The sequence below is a fragment of the Oncorhynchus kisutch genome, linkage group LG29 (assembly GCF_002021735.2).
Source record: "Oncorhynchus kisutch isolate 150728-3 linkage group LG29, Okis_V2, whole genome shotgun sequence".
In the NCBI taxonomy this organism is placed as follows: domain Eukaryota; kingdom Metazoa; phylum Chordata; class Actinopteri; order Salmoniformes; family Salmonidae; genus Oncorhynchus; species Oncorhynchus kisutch.
The window spans coordinates 30,685,387-30,705,684 of NC_034202.2; the positions used below are offsets into that span (position 1 = coordinate 30,685,387).

At 41.3% G+C, this 20,298-nt stretch overlaps 1 protein-coding gene across 1 annotated transcript; it reads right to left on the reverse strand.

The window, feature by feature from the left end:
• Positions 1–8,270: 8,270 nt before the first annotated feature.
• LOC109873815 (uncharacterized) lies at positions 8,271–19,885 on the reverse strand. The gene is made up of 7 exons (XM_020465534.2): positions 19,362–19,885; positions 16,898–17,200; positions 16,288–16,554; positions 15,570–15,905; positions 15,274–15,408; positions 9,958–10,020; positions 8,271–9,617 (listed from the first exon to the last, which is right to left on the reverse strand). Exons 1-7 carry the CDS (start codon positions 19,438–19,440, stop codon positions 9,547–9,549), a joined length of 1,254 nt encoding a protein of 417 aa, XP_020321123.1. The 5' UTR covers positions 19,441–19,885; the 3' UTR covers positions 8,271–9,546.
• Between the last annotated feature and the right edge of the window lie 413 nt (positions 19,886–20,298).

The window sequence follows — 20,298 nt, forward strand, 5'->3', positions numbered from 1 at the left end:
TCTGTAATGACCTTAGTGATCACTGTTCGTAATGGCTGCTCAGTGAAACGACCTGTCCTGATTTGTCATAGACTTTTACTAAAAAACTTTAATGAGCAAGCCTTCCTTTGTCAACTGGCAACTGTAATATGGTATAGAATCAGCTTGATCCCCTCTGTCGAAGACGCTTGGACCTTTTAATTTGATATTTTTTGTGGTATTGTTAACAAACACGCCCCCATAAAGAAAATGAGAATTAAAAACAGGTTCAGCCCCTGGTTCGACCGTGATCTTGCAGAGTTACTACTTTCGCATTTGGCGAAAGGCTCGGCACACGCAAATTCAGGCTCTTGTTCAGGAAAATGAAGAAAAAGTGCACTAAGGCTATACGGAAGGCCAAAGTTAGTTACTTGAAGGAGCAGTTCTCTCTCTGTGGGTCTAACCCCAAGAAGTTCTTGAAAACGGTTAAAGACCTGGAGAATAAACCCTCCTCCTCATAGCTGCCCATGTCCCTTAAAGTTGATGATGGGGTTGTTACTGACAACAAGCACCTGGCTGAGCTCTTTAATCACCACTTCATTAAGTCAGGATTCCTATATGACTCAGCCATGCCTCCTTGCCCGTCCACATTTCCTCATCTCCCACCCCTTCTAATGCAACTATCCCCGATGCTTCTCCCTATTTTTCCCCTGCCCCACTACAAAGTGTATCCCTGCAGGCAGTCACTATGTCCAAGGTGTTAAAGGAGCTCCTGAAACGTGACCCCCAGATGGTTTAGACACTTTCTTCTTTAAGGTTGCTGCCCCTATCATCCCCAAGCCTATCTCTAACCTTTTTAACCTGTCTCTCCTCTCTGGGGAGGTTCCCATTGCTTGGAAGGCAGCCTCGGTTTGTCCTTTATTTAAAGGGGAGATCAAGCTGATCCAAACTGTTATAGGCCTATTTCTATTTTGCCCTGTTTATCAAAAGTGTTGGAAAAACTTGTCAATAATCAACTGACTGGCTTTCTTGGTGTCTATAGAATTCTCTCTGGTATGCAATCTGATTTCCACTCAGGTTATGGATATGTCACTGCAACCTTAAAGGTCCTCAATGATGTCACCATTGCCCTTGATTCTAAGCAATGTTGTGCTGCTATTTTTATTGACTTTGATTCGGTTGACGATTTCATTCTTGTGGGCCGGCTAAAGAGTATTGGTGTCTCTGAGGGGTCTTTAGCCTAGTTTGCTAACTACCTCTCTCAAAGAGTGCAGTGTATAAAGCCAGAAAATCTGCTGTCTCAGCCACTGCCTGCCACCAAGGGAGTACCCCAAGGCTCAATCCTAGGCCCCATGCTCTTCTCAATTTACATCAACAACATAGCTCAGGCAGTAGGAAGCTCGCTCATCCATCTATATGCAGATGCTACGGTCTTATACTCAGCTGGCCACTCCCTGGATTTTGTGTTATATGCTCTACAATAAAAACTTTTTTAGTGTCCAACAAGCTTTCTCTACTCTTAACCTCTCCCAACAGGTGTGATTACTACCTCTGAGGGTTTAGAGCTTGAGGTAGTCACCTCATACAAGTACTTGGGAGTATTGCTAGATGGGACACTGTCCTTCTCTCAGCACATATCAAAGCTGCAGGCTAAATTATGATGATTAGTATGATATTTGTGCGTCTAACTTTCTAACTCATCACTATTCACAATTAATGCAGGATTATCCATAGTCATGGTAGCATCCACATTAATATAACATTTAAAAAAACATTATATTCTTATTTACAATAAAAGTGACTCCAAAATGACACAATACATTATTTACCATTAATTTCTATTGGGCACAACCAAAACAAACTGAAAATTCATCCAAACAATTTGTAGAGTCACAAGCTTGATTTAGTCATTGTGTGCTATGAATATAGGAACAAATACTTAACTTTTGACTACTTTAATACACAAATAAGTGACTTTGTCCCCAAACTTTTGGTCCCCTAAAATGTGGGGACTATGTACAAAAAGTGCTATAATTTCTAAACGGTTCAGCCGATATGGATGAAAATACCCTAAAATTAAAGCTGACAGTCTGCACTTTAACTTCATAGTCACTGTGTCATTTCAAATCCAAAGTGCTGGAGTACAGAGTCAAAACAACAACAAATGTGTCACTGTCCCCATACTTTCACACAGCAACATCAGGAACTAACCTTCCACCTTAACATCCACAAGTGTTTCCTTGTTACCCATCACGGTGCTGGTGTAACACCTATATAGGCCCTCATCTGAAACATCTACCCTCTCTAGTAGGAGCGATGCATTTCCATGAACAAGCTGGTCTTTGAACAAAGAGGTCCTTCCACTGAAATGTCCATTCTGCAGTTGTAACTGGTCACTTTGATAGTAGTAGCTATGGACGAGTTTCTGTTGTTTATACCAGTGAACCAACTCTTCTTCATTAGGTTTGAAGCTGCATGTCAGCACACAGTCCTCAGAGTAGAGACATTTCACCAGAGAGACTGAGAGGGAAGACATGAAAAATAAAAATGACTCGATATTCTTTAATAGCTGTTTGGATTCCAGAGGTTAATGTTATTTTATTGCAATCAAACATTTCTGATAATAAATATATCTAGTATTCTTACCCGAAGTTACATTTTCAGCCAGTTGCAGGGTAAACAACAAGATGAGTAGAAATGTAATCGACCCTGTTATTCCCTTGTTTCCTTTGCAAGTATTCATCCACTCACACATCTAAGAGTAGAGGGGAAAATATTAGTGTACAACATTTTCAAAATCTGAAAATATATTATCATCTTCTCATGCTATGCTTGCAACGTCATAAGATAGTGATGTAGTTGAAGATACAGTGCCTTCAGAATATATTCACATCCCTTTACTTTTTCTACATTTTCTTGTGTTACAAAGTGTGATTAAAATGGATTTAATTGTAATTTCTTTGTCAGCTATGCCTTCTAACAGTTCCATCTGAAAATTATCACTGTGCCTCCATAAGAATATCATGTTCATGTTACTGTTCGAATCATCTCTTGTATTTATCTTAACTTGCACATTATTTCCCTTTGCTTCCAGCCTAGCATTTAGTTTGGTACAGCGGGGGTTAATATAAGACTAGCATTTAGTTTGGTACAGTGGGGGTTAATATAAGCCTAGCATTTAGTTTGGTACAGCGGGGGTTAATATAAGCCTAGCATTTAGTTTGGTACAGCAGGGGTTAATGTTAGCCTAGCATTTAGTTTGGTACAGCAGGGGTTAATATAAGCCTAGCATTTAGTTTGGTGCAGCGGGGGTTAATATAAGCCTAGCATTTAGTTTGGTACAGCGGGGGTTAATATAAGCCTAACATTTAGTTTGGTACAGCAGGGGTTAATATAAGCATTTAGTTTGGTACAGCAGGGGTTAATATAAGCATTTAGTTTGGTACAGCAGGGGTTAATATAAGCCTTGCATTTAGTTTGGTACAGCAGGGTTTAATATAAGCCTAGCATTTAGTTTGGTACAGCAGGGGTTAATATAAGCCTTGCATTTAGTTTGGTACAGCAGGGGTTAATATAAGACTAGCATTTAGTTTGGTACAGCAGGGGTTAATATAAGATTAGCATTTAGTTTGGTACAGCAGGGGTTAATATAAGCCTAGCATTTAGTTTGGTACAGCGGGGGTTAATATAAGACTAGCATTTAGTTTGGTACAGCAGGGGTTAATATAAGCCTAGCATTTAGTTTGGTACAGCAGGGGTTAATATAAGCATTTAGTTTGGTACAGCAGGGGTTAATATAAGCCTTGCATTTAGTTTGGTACAGCGGGAGTTAATATAAGCCTAGCATTTAGTTTGGTACAGCAGGGGTTAATATAAGATTAGCATTTAGTTTGGTACAGCAGGGGTTAATTTTTATTTGACCTTTATTTAACTAGGCAAGTCAGTTAAGAACAAATTCTTATTTTCAATGACAGCCTAGGAACAGTGGGTTAACTGCCTGTTCAGGGGCAGAACGACAGATTTGTACCTTGTCAGCTCAGGGGTTTGAACTTGCAACCTTGCGGTTACTAGTTGAACACCCTAACCACTAGGCTACCCTAGCATTTAGTTTGGTACAGCAGGGGTTAATATAAGCCTAGCATTTAGTTTGGTACAGCGGGGGTTAATATAAGCCTAGCATTTAGTTTGGTACAGCGGGGGTTAATATAAGCCTAGCATTTAGTTTGGTACAGCAGGGTTTAATATAAGATTAGTATTTAGTTTGGTACAGCAGGGGTTAATATAAGCCTTGCATTTAGTTTGGTACAGCGGGAGTTAATATAAGCCTAGCATTTAGTTTGGTACAGCAGGGGTTAATATAAGATTAGCATTTAGTTTGGTACAGCAGGGGTTAATTTTTATTTGACCTTTATTTAACTAGGCAAGTCAGTTAAGAACAAATTCTTATTTTCAATGACAGCCTAGGAACAGTGGGTTAACTGCCTGTTCAGGGGCAGAACGACAGATTTGTACCTTGTCAGCTCAGGGGTTTGAACTTGCAACCTTGCGGTTACTAGTTGAACACCCTAACCACTAGGCTACCCTAGCATTTAGTTTGGTACAGCAGGGGTTAATATAAGCCTAGCATTTAGTTTGGTACAGCGGGGGTTAATATAAGCCTAGCATTTAGTTTGGTACAGCGGGGGTTAATATAAGCCTAGCATTTAGTTTGGTACAGCAGGGTTTAATATAAGATTAGTATTTAGTTTGGTACAGCAGGGGTTAATATAAGACTAGCATTTAGTTTGGTACAGCAGGGGTTAATATAAGATTAGCATTTAGTTTGGTACAGCAGGGGTTAATATAAGCCTAGCATTTAGTTTGGTACAGCAGGGGTTAATATAAGCCTAGCATTTAGTTTGGTACAGTGGGGGTTAATATAAGCCTCACTGTCTGCCTGCCCGACCTCGGAAACAATGTTTCACTTTTGAATTTTGATACTCATAAGTAGAGTGAGCAGTGTCAAGACAAGACAACTTCTTCTGAGCCAGTTGAAATCACACATCAACCAGTAGAGTCTGGTGGGAGGAGATATAGGAGGACGAGCTCGTTGTATTGGCTGGAAGGAATCAATGGAATGGAGTCAAACATGTGGTTGCTTTATGTTTGATGTGTTTGATACTGTTCCATTAATTCCATTCCAGCCAATACAACGAGCCCATCCTCATATAGCTCCTCCCACCAGCCTCCTCTGGCATCAACGTCATTACCATGGGCACATGCAAGTAAATGCCAATAGAAAAAAGATCAAACAAAATGCAGCTAGTTTACTGTCATTCCAGGTTCAATGCTTGACATGACTGAGTTAGCTGAAGTTGACTAGCTAGCTAGCAAGTGAGAATAACGTTATCCAGCCTGCATAGCAACCATTTTGTTTAGAACAGAAGACAAGACATTTTGCATAACAACTATGCAAAAATAATTATTGACTGGGTCATGTCTGTAGCAACATGACCAAAATAACTAACTAGATTTTGTCTGGACTATATATTCTGGTGGAATAATTCAATAGTATGAATTTTTTATATGTTGGGTACAGTTTTATAAAAGTAACAAGGCAGTGCTGTATCATGAATACAGTCACAGGTAAATGGGTCGACTGGGAACTAGAGGTTGACACTGGAACAGGACTCCCACAGGATTCTGGCAGGAATGGGAGTGAAGTTCTAGGCTGCGGTCCAAACACTTAAAAGACACACCCTATCCCCTCAGCCCTCAAAATTAAGTGGACACTTCTGATGACGTATCACTTGTGTCAAATATACACTTACAGGCCGATGGGGAGGGAGGAACGAATGATTTTTAAATGGACCACACTTGTCTGGAAATTCGTCACTCGTTCATCCCGCGATGATTGTGTTTTCAGCCACCGGTAACTTGTGAGTGCGTTATATGTTCTACAGTCAATTATGATTGCATTTCGACTTATATTAAATATATCATTATTAATATACGCCTACTGTATGATAGCTCGCAAATGAGTTAGCTAACTAACGTTAGCCTGCCTAGCTGGAAATTCTGAAGAAGGAAAATGTTTTATTTCTACAATTTCCAAAAGATAACCAAACAAAAACACATGGACTTTTTACGAGACATGTTTGTGCCGTCATGTGCATTAGTAGCACAATTTGTAACTTATTTGCATTTGTTTTCACTTACACTTGTATGTTGACTTCTCCATTTGTAGTTTTTAAGTTTTCGCAGACTTTTCTTAGAAGATGTACAATCGCTGCAAATTGAATTTATGTGGAGTTTCAGGCCCCTTAGTGAACATAATTTTACACTCGCAAAGCCGACTAAAAACAAGGGCTGAGAGGCTTACATTGCAAACTTCCCTTGGCTAATCATTTGGACCACCCTCCAAGACGGCGATGGGGATTCCCCCAAGGGCATAAGGCAAGGGTAAGTGGACGAGGATGTGTTTTTTAAGTGATTGGACGGCAGCCCTAGAGTAAACTTTGAGACAGGATGGGACAGGCTCAACAATCCGCAGGAACGGGCCGTACAGGAACGGGCCGTACAGGAACGGGCCGTACAGGAACGGGCCGTACAGGAACGGGCCGTACAGGAACAGTTCAAAGCGTCGTTTTTTGGGTGGAAATTGTTTGAATGTTAAATGACGAGACAGAGGCATTGATGCGAGTAACCATAACAGAAATGTGTCATGTGTGGGGCATTTCATTAACAAACAAAAAACAATGTAAGCTAAGCCTAATATAGTTTACTTAATAAAAATCTATACTAAAATAAATGGTAATTTCCCCCTCTGTCACTCTCCACTCTCACGCCTCGCTCCAGTTGTAGCCAGTCACTTGGCTACCTGATACCAACCCACGTCAGTAGACTAAATGATGACCCCTTCAATAGAGGAATTGCAACGTCTTGTAGAAGCCAAGGACAGACCCATCATTAACATTAGAGTCAAGGAAAAAAATTGAATTTGATGGAGTTGTCTTTGACAACGAAAGAACCGAGTACACGGCAATGCTAAGGTTAAATCAAACAGGCCACAAACGGAGAGTGGGACAAGCGGCCTGAAGTGGCATAGCTGCCCTACTCCCAGTCCCAACAACATTACCATCAAGGCCAATTGTTTGCATATTTAACAAAACCCGTGCCATCTGAGGTGAAGAGTGAAATAAAAATAGACGGACTTATGCAGTACTGCTACTCCCATGTCAATCTCTACTGCGAACAACGCCATTTAGGGCACTAGGGGGCAGCTAGCCACCAGGCAGCTAGCCCCCTGTAATTTACATTAAGACCACAAGATGTCACATTTTCTTTATTTTCCCAACACTTTGATCTGGTTGCCACTGCTCTTGCTCAACAAAACATTTCCTCTATGTCATCATTTTTTGAGAAAGTAACTTAATTGCGGTTGTAAATGTTTCCACTGCTGACTGATTGCTTTACAGTTAGTTACTTTATAGCCTTTTAGCTATTTAACACAGCATGTGATGTCATATAGCTAGATGGCTAGCTACGTTTTTAAGAGAGAACTTTTCAGTTGGCATCTCTCCCCCTGTTTTCAGTCACAGGGACTTGATTAGGTGTGAGCAGTGCAGGAGGTGGCCTCATGAGTTGTGCTCCACAACTGGACACACCCCTTTCCTAAAAGCAACATTTCATGAAATATATATTTTTTTTAGTGTAAACTTTATTTTCTTTTCCTTGTAGGACAGACAAACAGCAAGGTTAATACAAATCTCTGCTGTTGAAAACCAAATGTTAGTCGAAAAGAAATGGGAAATAATGTCTAGATGCTAGTACATAAATTGCCTGGCTGAGCTGATGAGACAGTGGATTGCACAGTCAGATGGAACAGAGTAAATAAGCATTTCAACGTCATAGATTTAACTGGTGGTAACATGTGGAATAGACACAGGTTGGAATGCGGTTTTAATCCGTTGTATAATGCTTATTGCACACAGAGTGAGTACATGCAACTTATTATGTGACTTGTTAAGCACATTTCTATTCCTGTACTTATTTAGGCTTGCCATAACAAAGGGCTTGAATACTTATTGACTCGAGTCATTTCACTTTTTCATTTAAATTCATTAGTAAACATATCTAAAACCATAATTCCACTTTGACATTATGGGGTATTGTGTGTAGGCCAGTAACACAACAAATCTGAATTTGATCCATTTTAAATTCAGGCTTTAACACAACAAAATGTGGAAAAAGTCAAGTCAAGGGGTGTGAATACTTTCTGAATGCACTGTATGGGTGTGGTTTTGTAGAGACCGTTGAATGAGAGAGAACACTTTCTATTTCTATAAAACCTTTACTGTTACAGTATAAACGCCATTTGAAGAAGTACGTGTTCATGCTTGTGTATCCTTTCACAACAAAAGTTAAGTGCAGGTCAACTCAAAGGTGCAGCATAACCAGTATTATACAAAATATAGTTAAATATCACACAAAACCTACCATAGCAGCATCAGCATTTTAAAAATGAAAGATCAAATTGAGGACGAAAATGTCACGCTCCATTACATACAGCACAGCAGTGTCTATTTCTGTTACAGTACTGTCATTAGATACCTTAGGCAGTGTCTATTTCTGTCTCAGTACTGTCATTCAAAACCTTAGAATGGTATAAGGCAGTTCAGAGTTGACAACTACAACTGCTACAATGTACACTGTATTCACAACTTTAATGTAAATTATGAAGACTGTACAGTTATTCAATTGTCTAGAACACAGATGTGCTCCATTGTGGAACAGCACTCTCCAATTAAATCCCTGGAATACATCTCTGTGGTAGAATTTTCTCCCTTAAGCAAAAAATGTGAGTTGTGAGTGAAGCTACAAAGGAATGCTTGATTGATGACTTCAGGTCTGTGATTAGGAACAGTATGACTAATCTAGAAAGGCCTGTCAGGGTCTTTGCTATCCTGGATCCTTGGGAGGTCCCTACTCCATTGAAGTTGACATTTGAAATGGTTAAGGTAAGGGTTAGGTAATGGTTATGGTTAAGGGTTAGGGTTAGGTAATGGTTATGGTTAAGGTAATGGTTAAGGTAAGGGTTAGGGTTAGGTAATGATTAAGGTAAGGGTTAGGGTTAGGTAATGGTTATGGTTAAGGTAAGGGTTAGGGTTATGTAATGGTTATGGTTAAGGTTAGGGTTAGGTAATGGTTAAGGTAAGGGTTAGGGTTAGGTAATGATTAAGGTAAGGGTTAGGGTTAGGTCATGGTAAGGGTTAGGTAATGGTTATGGTAAGGGTTAGGGTTAGGTAATGGTTATGGTTATGGTTAAGGTAAGGGTAAGGGTTAGGGTTAGGTAATGGTTATGGTTAAGGTAAGGGTTAGGTAATGGTTATGGTTAAGGTAAGGGTTAGGTAATGGCTATGGTTATGGTTATGGTTAAGGTAAGGGTTAGGGTTAGGTAATGGTTATGGTTAAGGTAAGGGTTAGGGTTAGGGTTAGGTAATGGTTATGGTTAGGTTTAAGCTAAGGGTAAGGGTAGGGGGTTAAGGTTAGGGTTCAGGGTAAGGACATCCCAACTCTCAAGGATCCCGGATAGCACTAACCTGCTTGTCAGTCAGAGCTAATTATAGCTATTGTTGTGGTCTTCTGGCAGTTATCCATTGGTGAATCATCTGTCTTAACTATGAGGGAGAGATGGAGAGGCCAATCAGTGAGGCAGTGCAGTAGATATTAGCCAATAAAGTAATAACTCTAAAGACTGCATTATTTATAACCAGTGTACTTCAACCATACTTGAATAAATAAGAGGTTTAGTAGCTAAAATCATTCAAAAGTGATAGAAGAGTGGGAGTTTTATGAATGCTGTAAAGGCTAAAGGTATCTGGGCTGAAGGTTACACAAGTCATTTTTGTTTTGCCCTTGCAGAATGGTAAAAATCTGATAAATGGATTGGATTATAATAGGACAAAAGCACAAAGGCCATATAATGAGGAGTCCTGACAATTGATAAAGAATACTTACTAGTTTCCGTTGGCTGCATCTCTGTGTCCTCCACAGTGGTCCCACCAGCCTGCCGTTGGTTGGCTAAGGAGTAAAAATACATGATATGAGGCAGCACTTCATTCATTGTCAACTCAGTATGAGTACAGAATGCATGGTGCTCTGAAGTGATTAATCTACTCTCAGGTATTCTCATTACATGAGATATCATCAGCAACGACCGGAAGGCCCTACAGAGGGACGGCCCAGCACATCACTGGGGGTAAGCTCCCAGCCATCCAGGACCTACATGCCAGGCGGTGTCTGAGAAAGGCCCCAAATATTGCCAAAGACTCCAGCCATCCAAGACATGGACTGTTCTCCATACTCGGTACCGGTGCATCAAGGCTCAGACAAACAGACTCGTAAACAGCTTCTGCCTCCTGGCCATAAGACTGTTAAATGGCTGACAACTACTGCTCTCTCTCTCCCACAGACTATCCAAACTGACTCTATGCCCATCCACAGGGCTCTACCCACTGAGACACAACATACGCTGATGCTAAAATTATTATTGATTACCATAAGTATTTATCTATTTATCCTGCTACTGGTCACTATTACTCCTGTTTACATGTATATATTACCACTAGTATACAGCATTACCATAATTATTTATATATTCCTGCAAGCAGTCCCTTTCCAGGCCTGTTTACATGTACAGTGCCTTGCGAAAGTATTCAGCCCCTTGAACTTTGCGACCTTTTGCCACATTTCAGGCTTCAAACATAAAGATATAAAACTGTATTTTTTTGTGAAGAATCAACAACAAGTGGGACACAATCATGAAGTGGAACGACATTTATTGGATATTTCAAACTTTTTTAACAAATCAAAAACGGAAAAATTGGGCGTGCAAAGCTATTCATCCCCCTTAAGTTAATACTTTGTAGCGCCACCTTTTGCTGCGATTACAGCTGTAAGTCGCTTGGGGTATGTCTCTATCAGTTTTGCACATCGAGAGACTGAACATTTTTCCCATTCCTCCTTGCAAAACAGCTCGAGCTCAGTGAGGTTGGATGGAGAGCATTTGTGAACAGCAGTTTTCAGTTCTTTCCACAGATTCTCGATTGGATTCAGGTCTGGACTTTGACGTGGCCATTCTAACACCTGGATATGTTTATTTTTGAACCATTCCATTGTAGATTTTGCTTTATGTTTTGGATCATTGTCTTGTTGGAAGACAAACCTCCGTCCCAGTCTCAGGTCTTTTGCAGACTCCATCAGGTTTTCTTCCAGAATGGTCCTGTATTTGGCTCCATCCATCTTCCCATCAATTTTAACCATCTTCCCTGTCCCTGCTGAAGAAAAGCAGGCCCAAACCATGATGCTGCCACCACCATGTTTGACAGTGGGGATGGTGTGTTCAGGGTGATGAGCTGTGTTGCTTTTACGCCAAACATAACATTTTGCATTGTTGCCAAAAAGTTCAATTTTGGTTTCATCTGACCAGAGCACCTTCTTCCACCTTCTTCCACATGTTTGGTGTGTCTCCCAGGTGGCTTGTGGCAAACTTTAAACAACACTTTTCATGGATATCTTTAAGAAATGGCTTTCTTCTTGCCACTCTTCCATAAAGGCCAGATTTGTGCAATATACGACTGATTGTTGTCCTATGGACAGAGTCTCCCACCTCAGCTGTAGATCTCTGCAGTTCATCCAGAGTGATCATGGGCCTCTTGGCTGCATCTCTGATCAGTATTCTCCTTGTATGAGCTGAAAGTTTAGAGGGACGGCCAGGTCTTGGTAGATTTGCAGTGGTCTGATACTCCTTCCATTTCAATATTATCGCTTGCACAGTGCTCCTTGGGATGTGTAAAGCTTGGGAAATCTTTTTGTATCCAAATCCGGCTTTAAACTTCTTCACAACTGTATCTCGGACCTGCCTGGTGTGTTCCTTGTTCTTCATGATGCTCTTTGCGCTTTTAACGGACCTCTGAGACTATCACAGTGCAGGTGCATTAATACGGAGACTTGATTACACACAGGTGGATTGTATTTATCATCATTAGTCATTTAGGTCAACATTGGATCATTCAGAGATCCTCACTGAACTTCTGGAGAGAGTTTGCTGCACTGAAAGTAAAGGGGCTGAATAATTTTGCACGCCCAATTTTTCCGTTTTTGATTTGTTAAAAAAGAAATATCCAATAAATGTCTTTCCACTTCATGATTGTGTCCCACTTGTTGTTGATTCTTCACAAAAAAATACAGTTTTATATCTTTATGTTTGAAGCCTGAAATGTGGCAAAAGGTCGCAAAGTTCAAGGGGGCCGAATATTTTCTCAAGGCACTGTATATCCTACTAGCAGTAACTTTCTATGTATAAACCCACCTCCACCACTCCAGTAGCCCTGCACATTAAATAAGGCACTGGCACTGACCTGTGTATGCAGCATTTGCATTCTCGTGTTTCTTTAACTCACATCATAGTTCTTGTGTGGTCTTTCTTCATACTTTAATTTTTTATTCTATTTTCTATTATTATCAAGGTAAGAATTTAACTGTACTGTTTTACACCTGTTGGATTCTGTGCACATGGCAAATAAACTTTTAATCTTGAAATATGCACATATTTGTATATACCGCAAATCTATTTTTCTGGACACTGGATAAAGTCAGCCTTAATATTTGGGTTTCATTTTGTTAAAACACTCCAGGACCGGACTTATGTAGGGCAGATTGTGGATATATACTTTTTCATATTTCTATCTCTAAAATACTAAAGATAAATTGCATTTTTGAGCATATTTCCAAAGAAAATATGATCTAGAATAAAAGTTAGAATACATCAACATTTTCCCCAATACAAGTCTGGGGAATATATCTAAGGATAACCACACAACATTTTAAGTCTGAGAAAAATTTGTTGGCATGTGGGAAGAGTCTGACTTTCGGGAAATGGCAGTTAAAGACAAGTACACTGAATTTAGCCTAAACATCGCCAAATGTCTATTTAGACCCAATCACAATCTCTTCAAAGTAAGTCACTACATATAGTCCAGTTTGTAACATTCTCTATGAAATGGGCTTTTAAATGGTGTATGAAATGAGAGATGTACAGTGCCTTCAGAAAGTATTCAGAACCCTTGACGTTTTCCACATTTTGTTACGTTACAGCCTTATTCTAAAATTAATTAAATAAAACAAATCCTCAGAAATCTACACACAATACCCCATAATGACAAAGCGAAAACAGGTTTTTAAAAAACGGAAATATCTTATTCACATAATTATTCAGACCCTTTGGTATGAGACTCGAAATTGAGCTCAGGTGCATCCTGTTTCCAGTGATCATCCTTGAGATGTTTTTACAACATGATTGGAGTCCACCTGTGGTAAATTCAATTGATTGGACATGATTTGGAAAGGCACACTGCATGTCAGAGCTAAAACCAAGCCATGAGGAATTGTCCGTAGAGCTCAGAGACAGGATTGTGTCGAGGCACAGATCTGGAGAAGCATACCAAATAATGTCCGCAGGATTGAAGGTCCCCAAGAACAAACACAGTGGCCTCCATCATTCTTTAATGGAAGAAGGTTAGAACCACCAAGTCTCTTCCTAGAGCTGACTGCCGGGCCAAACTGAGCAATCAGGGGAGAAGGGCCTTGGTCAAGGAGGTGACCAAGAACCCGATGGTCACTCTGACAAAGCTCCAGAGTTCCACTGTGGAGATGGGAGAACCTTCCAGAAGGACAACCATCTCTGAAGTCCTCCACCAATCAGGCCTTTATGGTAGAGTGGCCAGACGGAAGCAACTCCTCAGTAAAAGGCACATGACAGCCCACTTGGAGTTTGCCAAAAGGCACCTAAAGGACTCTCAGACCATGAGAAACAAGATTGTCTGGTCTGATGAAAACAAGATTGAACTCTTTGGCCTGAATTCCAAGTGTAACGCCTGCAGGAAACTTGGCAACATCCATACGGTGAAGCATTTAGGTGGCAGCATTATGCTGTGGGGATGTTTTTCAGAGGCAGGAACTGTGTCAGGGACTAGTCAGGATCGAGGGAATGATGAACGGAGAAAAGTACAGAGAGATCATTGATGAAAATCTGCTCCAGAGCAGACCTTAGACTGGGGTGAACGTTCACCTTCCAACAGGACAATGACCCTAAGATGACAGCCAGAGCCCAGACTTGTCTCTGAATGTCCTTGAGTGGCCTAGCCAGAGCCCGGACTTGAATCCGATCGAACATTTCTGGAGAGACCTGAAAATAGCTGTGCAGCAACGTTCCCCATCCAACCAAACAAAGGTTTAGAGGATCTACAGAGAAGAATGGAAGAAACTCCCCAAATACAGGTGTGCCAAGCTTGTAGCGTGATACCCAAGAATACTCGAGGCTATAATCGCTGCCAAAGGTGCAAAGTACTCTGTAAATAGTCTGATGTTTCATTTGTTGTTCTTTTATAAATTAGCAAACATTTCTAAAAACCAGTTTTTGCTTTGTCTTAATGGGGTATTGTGTGTAGATTAATAAGGATTTATTTTTATTTAAATTAATTTTAGAATAAGGCTGTAACGTAACAAAATGTGAAAAATGTCTGAATACTTTCCGAAGGCATTGTATGTCTATTTGAATGTGGTTACAAATCCTGACATTTTGATGGCGGTAGTATGAAAAACAAAATGTAAAAACAGTTTAAAAAATATATTTTTATGTTTACTTTTTGAAAATGCTAGTATTAAAGGACCAAAATACTAAAAAATCTCAAAATTGAGAGGTAGATGCAAAACTATTTCAGCCTGTGGTGCCTCACCTCAACTATTTTACATGTGATAAGGCCACACAAAGGGCCAGATATTATTACAAATGCCTGTGATAATCGGAAGTACCCAAAAGGGTCACTAGATGTCTTGAGGTAGGTTACATAAAATCCTTGAAATGTACCAAAATTCTGGTAATTTACTGGTAAACGTCGAAAGTTTCTAGTAATATAACCTCCCTTTGCAACCCTAGCTCTGTCTTTATCCTTTTACTGCAGTGGGCTAAATCAGGGTCACACAGTGTTTCTTGGTCTTAAACAAATCTACTTTGAAACAACACATGGTTATGGGCAACAACAAAAAAATATCCTTACCATGTACCATGTCAGATATAGAGTTGAAATGTATGACATTTTGAGTTTGCATCCCAAATTTTCACTTTATATACATAGAAGAAGACTATATAACAAAACCGTTTGACATAGAAATAATGTTGATTAATATAAAATTATGAAGAATATGAATAACATTCTACCCATGAGGCCAATAGAGGGCGATTTGGTCATTTGACTGCAAGAAGGCTACACTTACCTCGTAGTTTTCTATACAGTAGTAGTGCTGTTATTACTGCTGCAACCACCACTGCAACTACTACAACAATCACCAACATTTGGAAGTGACTTCCCCCTGTACGCTCTGCCTGGTCTGTTGTCTTTGGCATCTTTTCTAGACGTTTGGACAAGGTAAACATGTGAAAAATGCAGAATTATGAAATTATATGAACACCTATCTTCAATAACCTTGTGTGTATAATGAGCTCACACTGTATACTACAAAATAAATAGTACAGTATAGTTATTTAAGATGAAGGTTTAATGTTTATGTACCTGTCACTGGTAACTGGGATCTTGACCTGATGTTGACCTGGGTTTGTACCATGTGTCTGCTCTGGAGGCCTGTGAATGTACAGGTGTAAGTTCCTGTTTGTTCCCGACTTTCTGGGTTGTGAAGAAGGAGGGATCCATCTCCCGTCAAAACCTGGTCCGGCTTCAGTCCAGCCCGGCCCTCCCAGAGGTTGGAGATCCGTCTGGTTCTGCTGTCATAGCTGAGGATGACTGTGGGATCATTGGTTCTGGTGAAGGTCCAGGTGAGGGAGAAGTTCTGGAGGTTCTGTGGAGCGATGCAGGGTATGGACAGCTCTTTCCCCGCCTCTCCAATCAACCCTGTTGATTAAATACTTTTATGGACTGTGAGCCATAAATATGTCTAAATATCACTGTCCTTTTGGGGCCTTTCCGTTGTAGTCACCCGTTGTAGTCACTCTCTTAAACTCCAGAGGGCAGTGTGTGACACTGAATAAATCAAACCAAGTCTAACTGGGTGTTTAGAGCTCCCGCATATAAATTTCTGTCATCATAACAGTCACTCACAGCAGTTTGTCACTGTTTTTATGAGAATTACTCAACTATAGACTATGCAAAATGAGAGAGAGAGAGAGAGAGAGAGAGAGAGAGAGAGAGAGAGAGAGAGAGAGAGAGAGAGAGAGAGAGAGAGAGAGAGAGAGAGAGAGAGAGAGAGAGAGATTAAATGCTGGTTATGACTTACCTTTTTCTTGCAGTGAGCTCCTCCATGACTGTGATCCATATGTGGAGTTAACGGTGCAGATGTAGGTGAGGGTATTTTCAAACATTCTCAGCGTGCTCTGAAAGGAGTAGAGGCCTTCAGTGTTGGGTCCCATATGGGTGATGGGTCTCAGGTTGTCTTTCGGGGGCAGAGTGGACCACTGCACACGGGGAGCGGGAAAGATGTCCTTGGACAGACACTGAATCTCTCTGTTCATACTCTTCTCCATAGTAACCATCTTGATGGGAGCTGAAATAACAATAAGAGATAGCCAGGATTAGAGAGTAACAACCTTGAGTGGTTTCACTTCAAACTGAATTTGAGAGCAAAAACCCTTTAAAATGTATATGTACAGCAAGGTCACAAAACCAATAACAAGAGCAAATACTCTACTCTTGGCTTGATATCAGTTTAGCCATTTGGCTCTATGTCTAGCAGCTCAAATACTGCTGCAGCTGGTTGATTCACGTCTTTTAACCTTCATGACACAGAGGGCATTTCACGACAAGCTACAGTGAAAGCATTTGACATGTGAAGTGGATACTCAGCTACATAATCTAGCCTCGATACAAGCCGCAGCGAGACTACTAACCCTCCACTTTCATGATGACAAAGGACTCCTGTTGTCCCAGAGTGCTGTTGACCAGACACCTGTAGCGGCCTCGGTCCTTGATGCCACACTGGCTGAGGTGTAGCGAGGCGATGCCCCGGGAGAGCTGGTCCTGGAGCAGGTACATCCTGGGACTGTGATCCTGTGGAGGCTGTTCCCCACCCTGCTGGGAATGGCTGAGGAGGAGCACTTTGTGGAGGTACCAGCGGATGATCTCATTCCCACTGGGTTTGAAATTGCAGGGCAGAACACAGTCTTCAGAGAATAGGCATGTCACGTGGGCATCTAGGGTAAAAGTAGAGAGATGACAGTTTGGGGAAATGTCACCTTTTTTTCCCTCAATATCTTTCTCTTTCAACCTACACACATTAGAAATAATGTGCAGTACGTTCTTTCTATGTCAATGTAACTCATATGAAGTGTCCTATATTAAACACATCAGTCAACCTTTCTCCCCCTCTTTCCATCTTACTATAGTTTGCGTTTGTCCACAACTCTGACGCATTTCCTACGTTTTGTCTTACCCAACCCCACCATTTTAACCCCCACACACTCCAGAGTGAGGTCCAGCACTATATGGTTATGGTGCATTCCTAAAGCCAAACATGATAGGCCATACATTACAATTGTTGAGTTAAATGCAGGGTTTGACTGGATAAGTATTAGATAATACCCTTGAAACTGGTAATCACACAGCCTATTCTCAATATGTGGCTTTTTCAGTCATTTGTTGTGCACAAAATGTGGTTACACAACAATATGTTGCACTGTAAATGGGTAAATGTGACATCCATGTTGACAAGGGAATGTATGGGCTTTTTACTGTCAAAATAACAACGATAGCAATCGGTGAAGTCCTTCATAGACAGGGCACCAACTCAGAGTCAAATATAGTGCTTGACAGGCCCATGCAGAGATAGGGCTCTAGGAGTACCTGAGCACCTGCACTTTTGCCCTCCTATGAGAAAAGTGCACTTTCAGATTGGTAGCATTTTTTTATCAATATGTTTTTATTTTACTTTTAGTCAATTTCTCTCCTGTTCTGTAAAGACTTGCCCATCCAACTAGCTAATAACATTTTGGGGGTGAAATCCCCCCTCCCACATGCGAGCAGAAGCTACCGCGGTAGTATGAGTAGTGGCACACTGGCTACTTTTTGAGTTGTATGTCGTCTCTCACTTCCAGGGACAGGGACAGTTCAATTGGACTGTTTTTAAGTAGGCCTGCAAAGCAGATGTTAGCAGCAGAACAAACTCCAATCACAGGTAAAGAGTAGTTCAATTGTTACAACAGCATATCAAACATCTAGCTAGCTAACTAATTATCTGGTTTATATCAACTACATTCACTATGTTCAGCTGATAGACCCTATATTTGCCCTCTCTGTGAGCAGTAGCCTAGGCTAGTAGAGAATAATGAATATAAGGTATTTGGGTAATATACATCTATATATGTAATGGTCTACACGGCCCTGGTGCATGACAATACAGAATTTGCATGTGAAAACGTGTGAAGAGTCAGAAGTCCCAGTTAGACTGTGATCCTCTCCTCAGTAGACTTCTTTCATATTCTCTGCAACATCCCAAACAGGAGAGCACAGGAGGTTGGTGACACCTTAATTGGGGAGAATGGGCTTGTAGCAATGACTGGAGCGGAATCAGTGGAATGGTAACAAATGCATCAAACACATTGTTTCCAGGTATTTGATGCATTCCATTTGCTTCGTTCTGGCCATTATTATAAGCCGTTCTCCCCTCAGCAGCCTCCTGTGCAGGAGAGACAGTTGGGTCTTGCCAGTCTAAACGCTGGACAGGACAGCGGGACCCGGTCTCCGTAGTCTTCCAGACAGAACAAACAGAGCTGTGTGGAGGGCCAGCCGTCACAGACGCCGTGGGCCACTGGATTCCTCAGAGAGAACACATCTGGACCACATATTTCCACATGCAAAGCAAGGGAGGCTCAGCATTGGCTTGGATGTTTTCACATCATAAATCCTTCAAAGGCAAGTTCAAACTTACAGGGACAGTACACTGACAATATTCACAAAACTCCTGGCCAAACCATCATCTCTAAACCATTGTGTTACCCTGGATTTGTCTTGTGGAAAACCTCCTTCCTTTAGGATTGCAAGGAGACAGTCCAACCACAAAAAAAAGTTATTTTTCAGATGCCTGTCTAGTTTTTCCAAAAGGAAATACAGTTTGTTGTGCGGTGAAAGGGACACAAAATGCAAAAAGCTCCAGTTCTATGAACAAATAGACAGACATGTATTTTAAGATTAGATGAGATGTAAGTATTCAAAAGACATACAGTAGTCAGATTATTTGTTTCCTCACTCAGAGGGTCAGCATAGTCACATTAAAGACGTCCAATGCCCTGCCTTGACCCTCTCCTGACAATTCATGCACTACTACCTTTCATAAGGCGAGAGAGATCTTATCCTTACCTGGGATCTTACACTTTGCCATGGTGAGAATCCACAGCAACCTCAAGCAAGCTTGAACAAGGTCCTTTACCATTCTCATTCATTCACACGTACGGTTGTTGTTGACTCACGTCCTGATTCCAACGTGTGGCGATCTTAAAGCACCTAGGAGCTCTTCTGAATCTCAGTTGGTACAGTGCCTTGGTCTTTCTTTGATCTCATATTTCAGCCTCAAGGATGGTATGGATCGAAAGCTTTTTGCTGCCAAGCATCCAGGTGGAATATATCTTTGTAAACCAAAATGAGAGTTAATGGGTCTGAAACCCACCTGGAACCACTTGTGTCAGAGGAGAGAAGCTATTTCCCTGTTCATATCCCTGTCAGAGGAACCACTTGTGTCAGAGGAGAGAAGCTATTTCCCTGTTCATATCCCTGTCAGAGGAACCACTCGTGTCAGAGGAGAGAAGCTGTTTCCCTTTTAGATCAACCAGCTCCTGCCACAGTGAGAAGAGAGGGCGTGTGAGAGGAAGAGAGAGAGAAGGAGGGAGCAGCAGGGCAGAAAGGTTAGTCTGAAATACGTGCCCCTCTAACAGAGACCTCGAGGCACGTTGGAATTATTGGTTATGTTGCCAAGTAACACGTTTCGCAACGTATTTTTCCCTTTTACCTACCTGTCAAACCTCCCCACCCATTCTCCACCCCTCACAATCAGTGTCAAACCTCCCCACCCCTTCTCCACCCCTCACGCTCCGTGTCAAACCTCCCCACCCCTTCTCCACCCCTCACGCTCCATGTCAAACCTCCCCACCCCTTCTCCACCCCTCACGCTCCGTGTCAAACCTCCCCACCCCTTCTCCACCCCTCACGCTCCGTGCCAAACCTCCCCACCCCTTCTCCACCCCTCACAATCAGTGTCAAACCTCCCCACCCCTTCTCCACCCCTCACACTCCGTGTCAA

Bases quoted from the DNA above. Each gene is read 5' to 3' on its own strand.
- LOC109873815 (XM_020465534.2), bottom strand. From the start codon at position 19,440: ATGAGAATGGTAAAGGACCTTGTTCAAGCTTGCTTGAGGTTGCTGTGG. The intron at 17,201-19,361 runs GTAAGGATAAGA...CTTTTACCCTAG, and splicing joins GGCAAAGTGTAAGATCCCAG to ATGCCCACGTGACATGCCTA. The intron at 15,409-15,569 runs GTACATAAACAT...CCAAACGTCTAG, and splicing joins ATCCCAGTTACCAGTGACAG to AAAAGATGCCAAAGACAACA.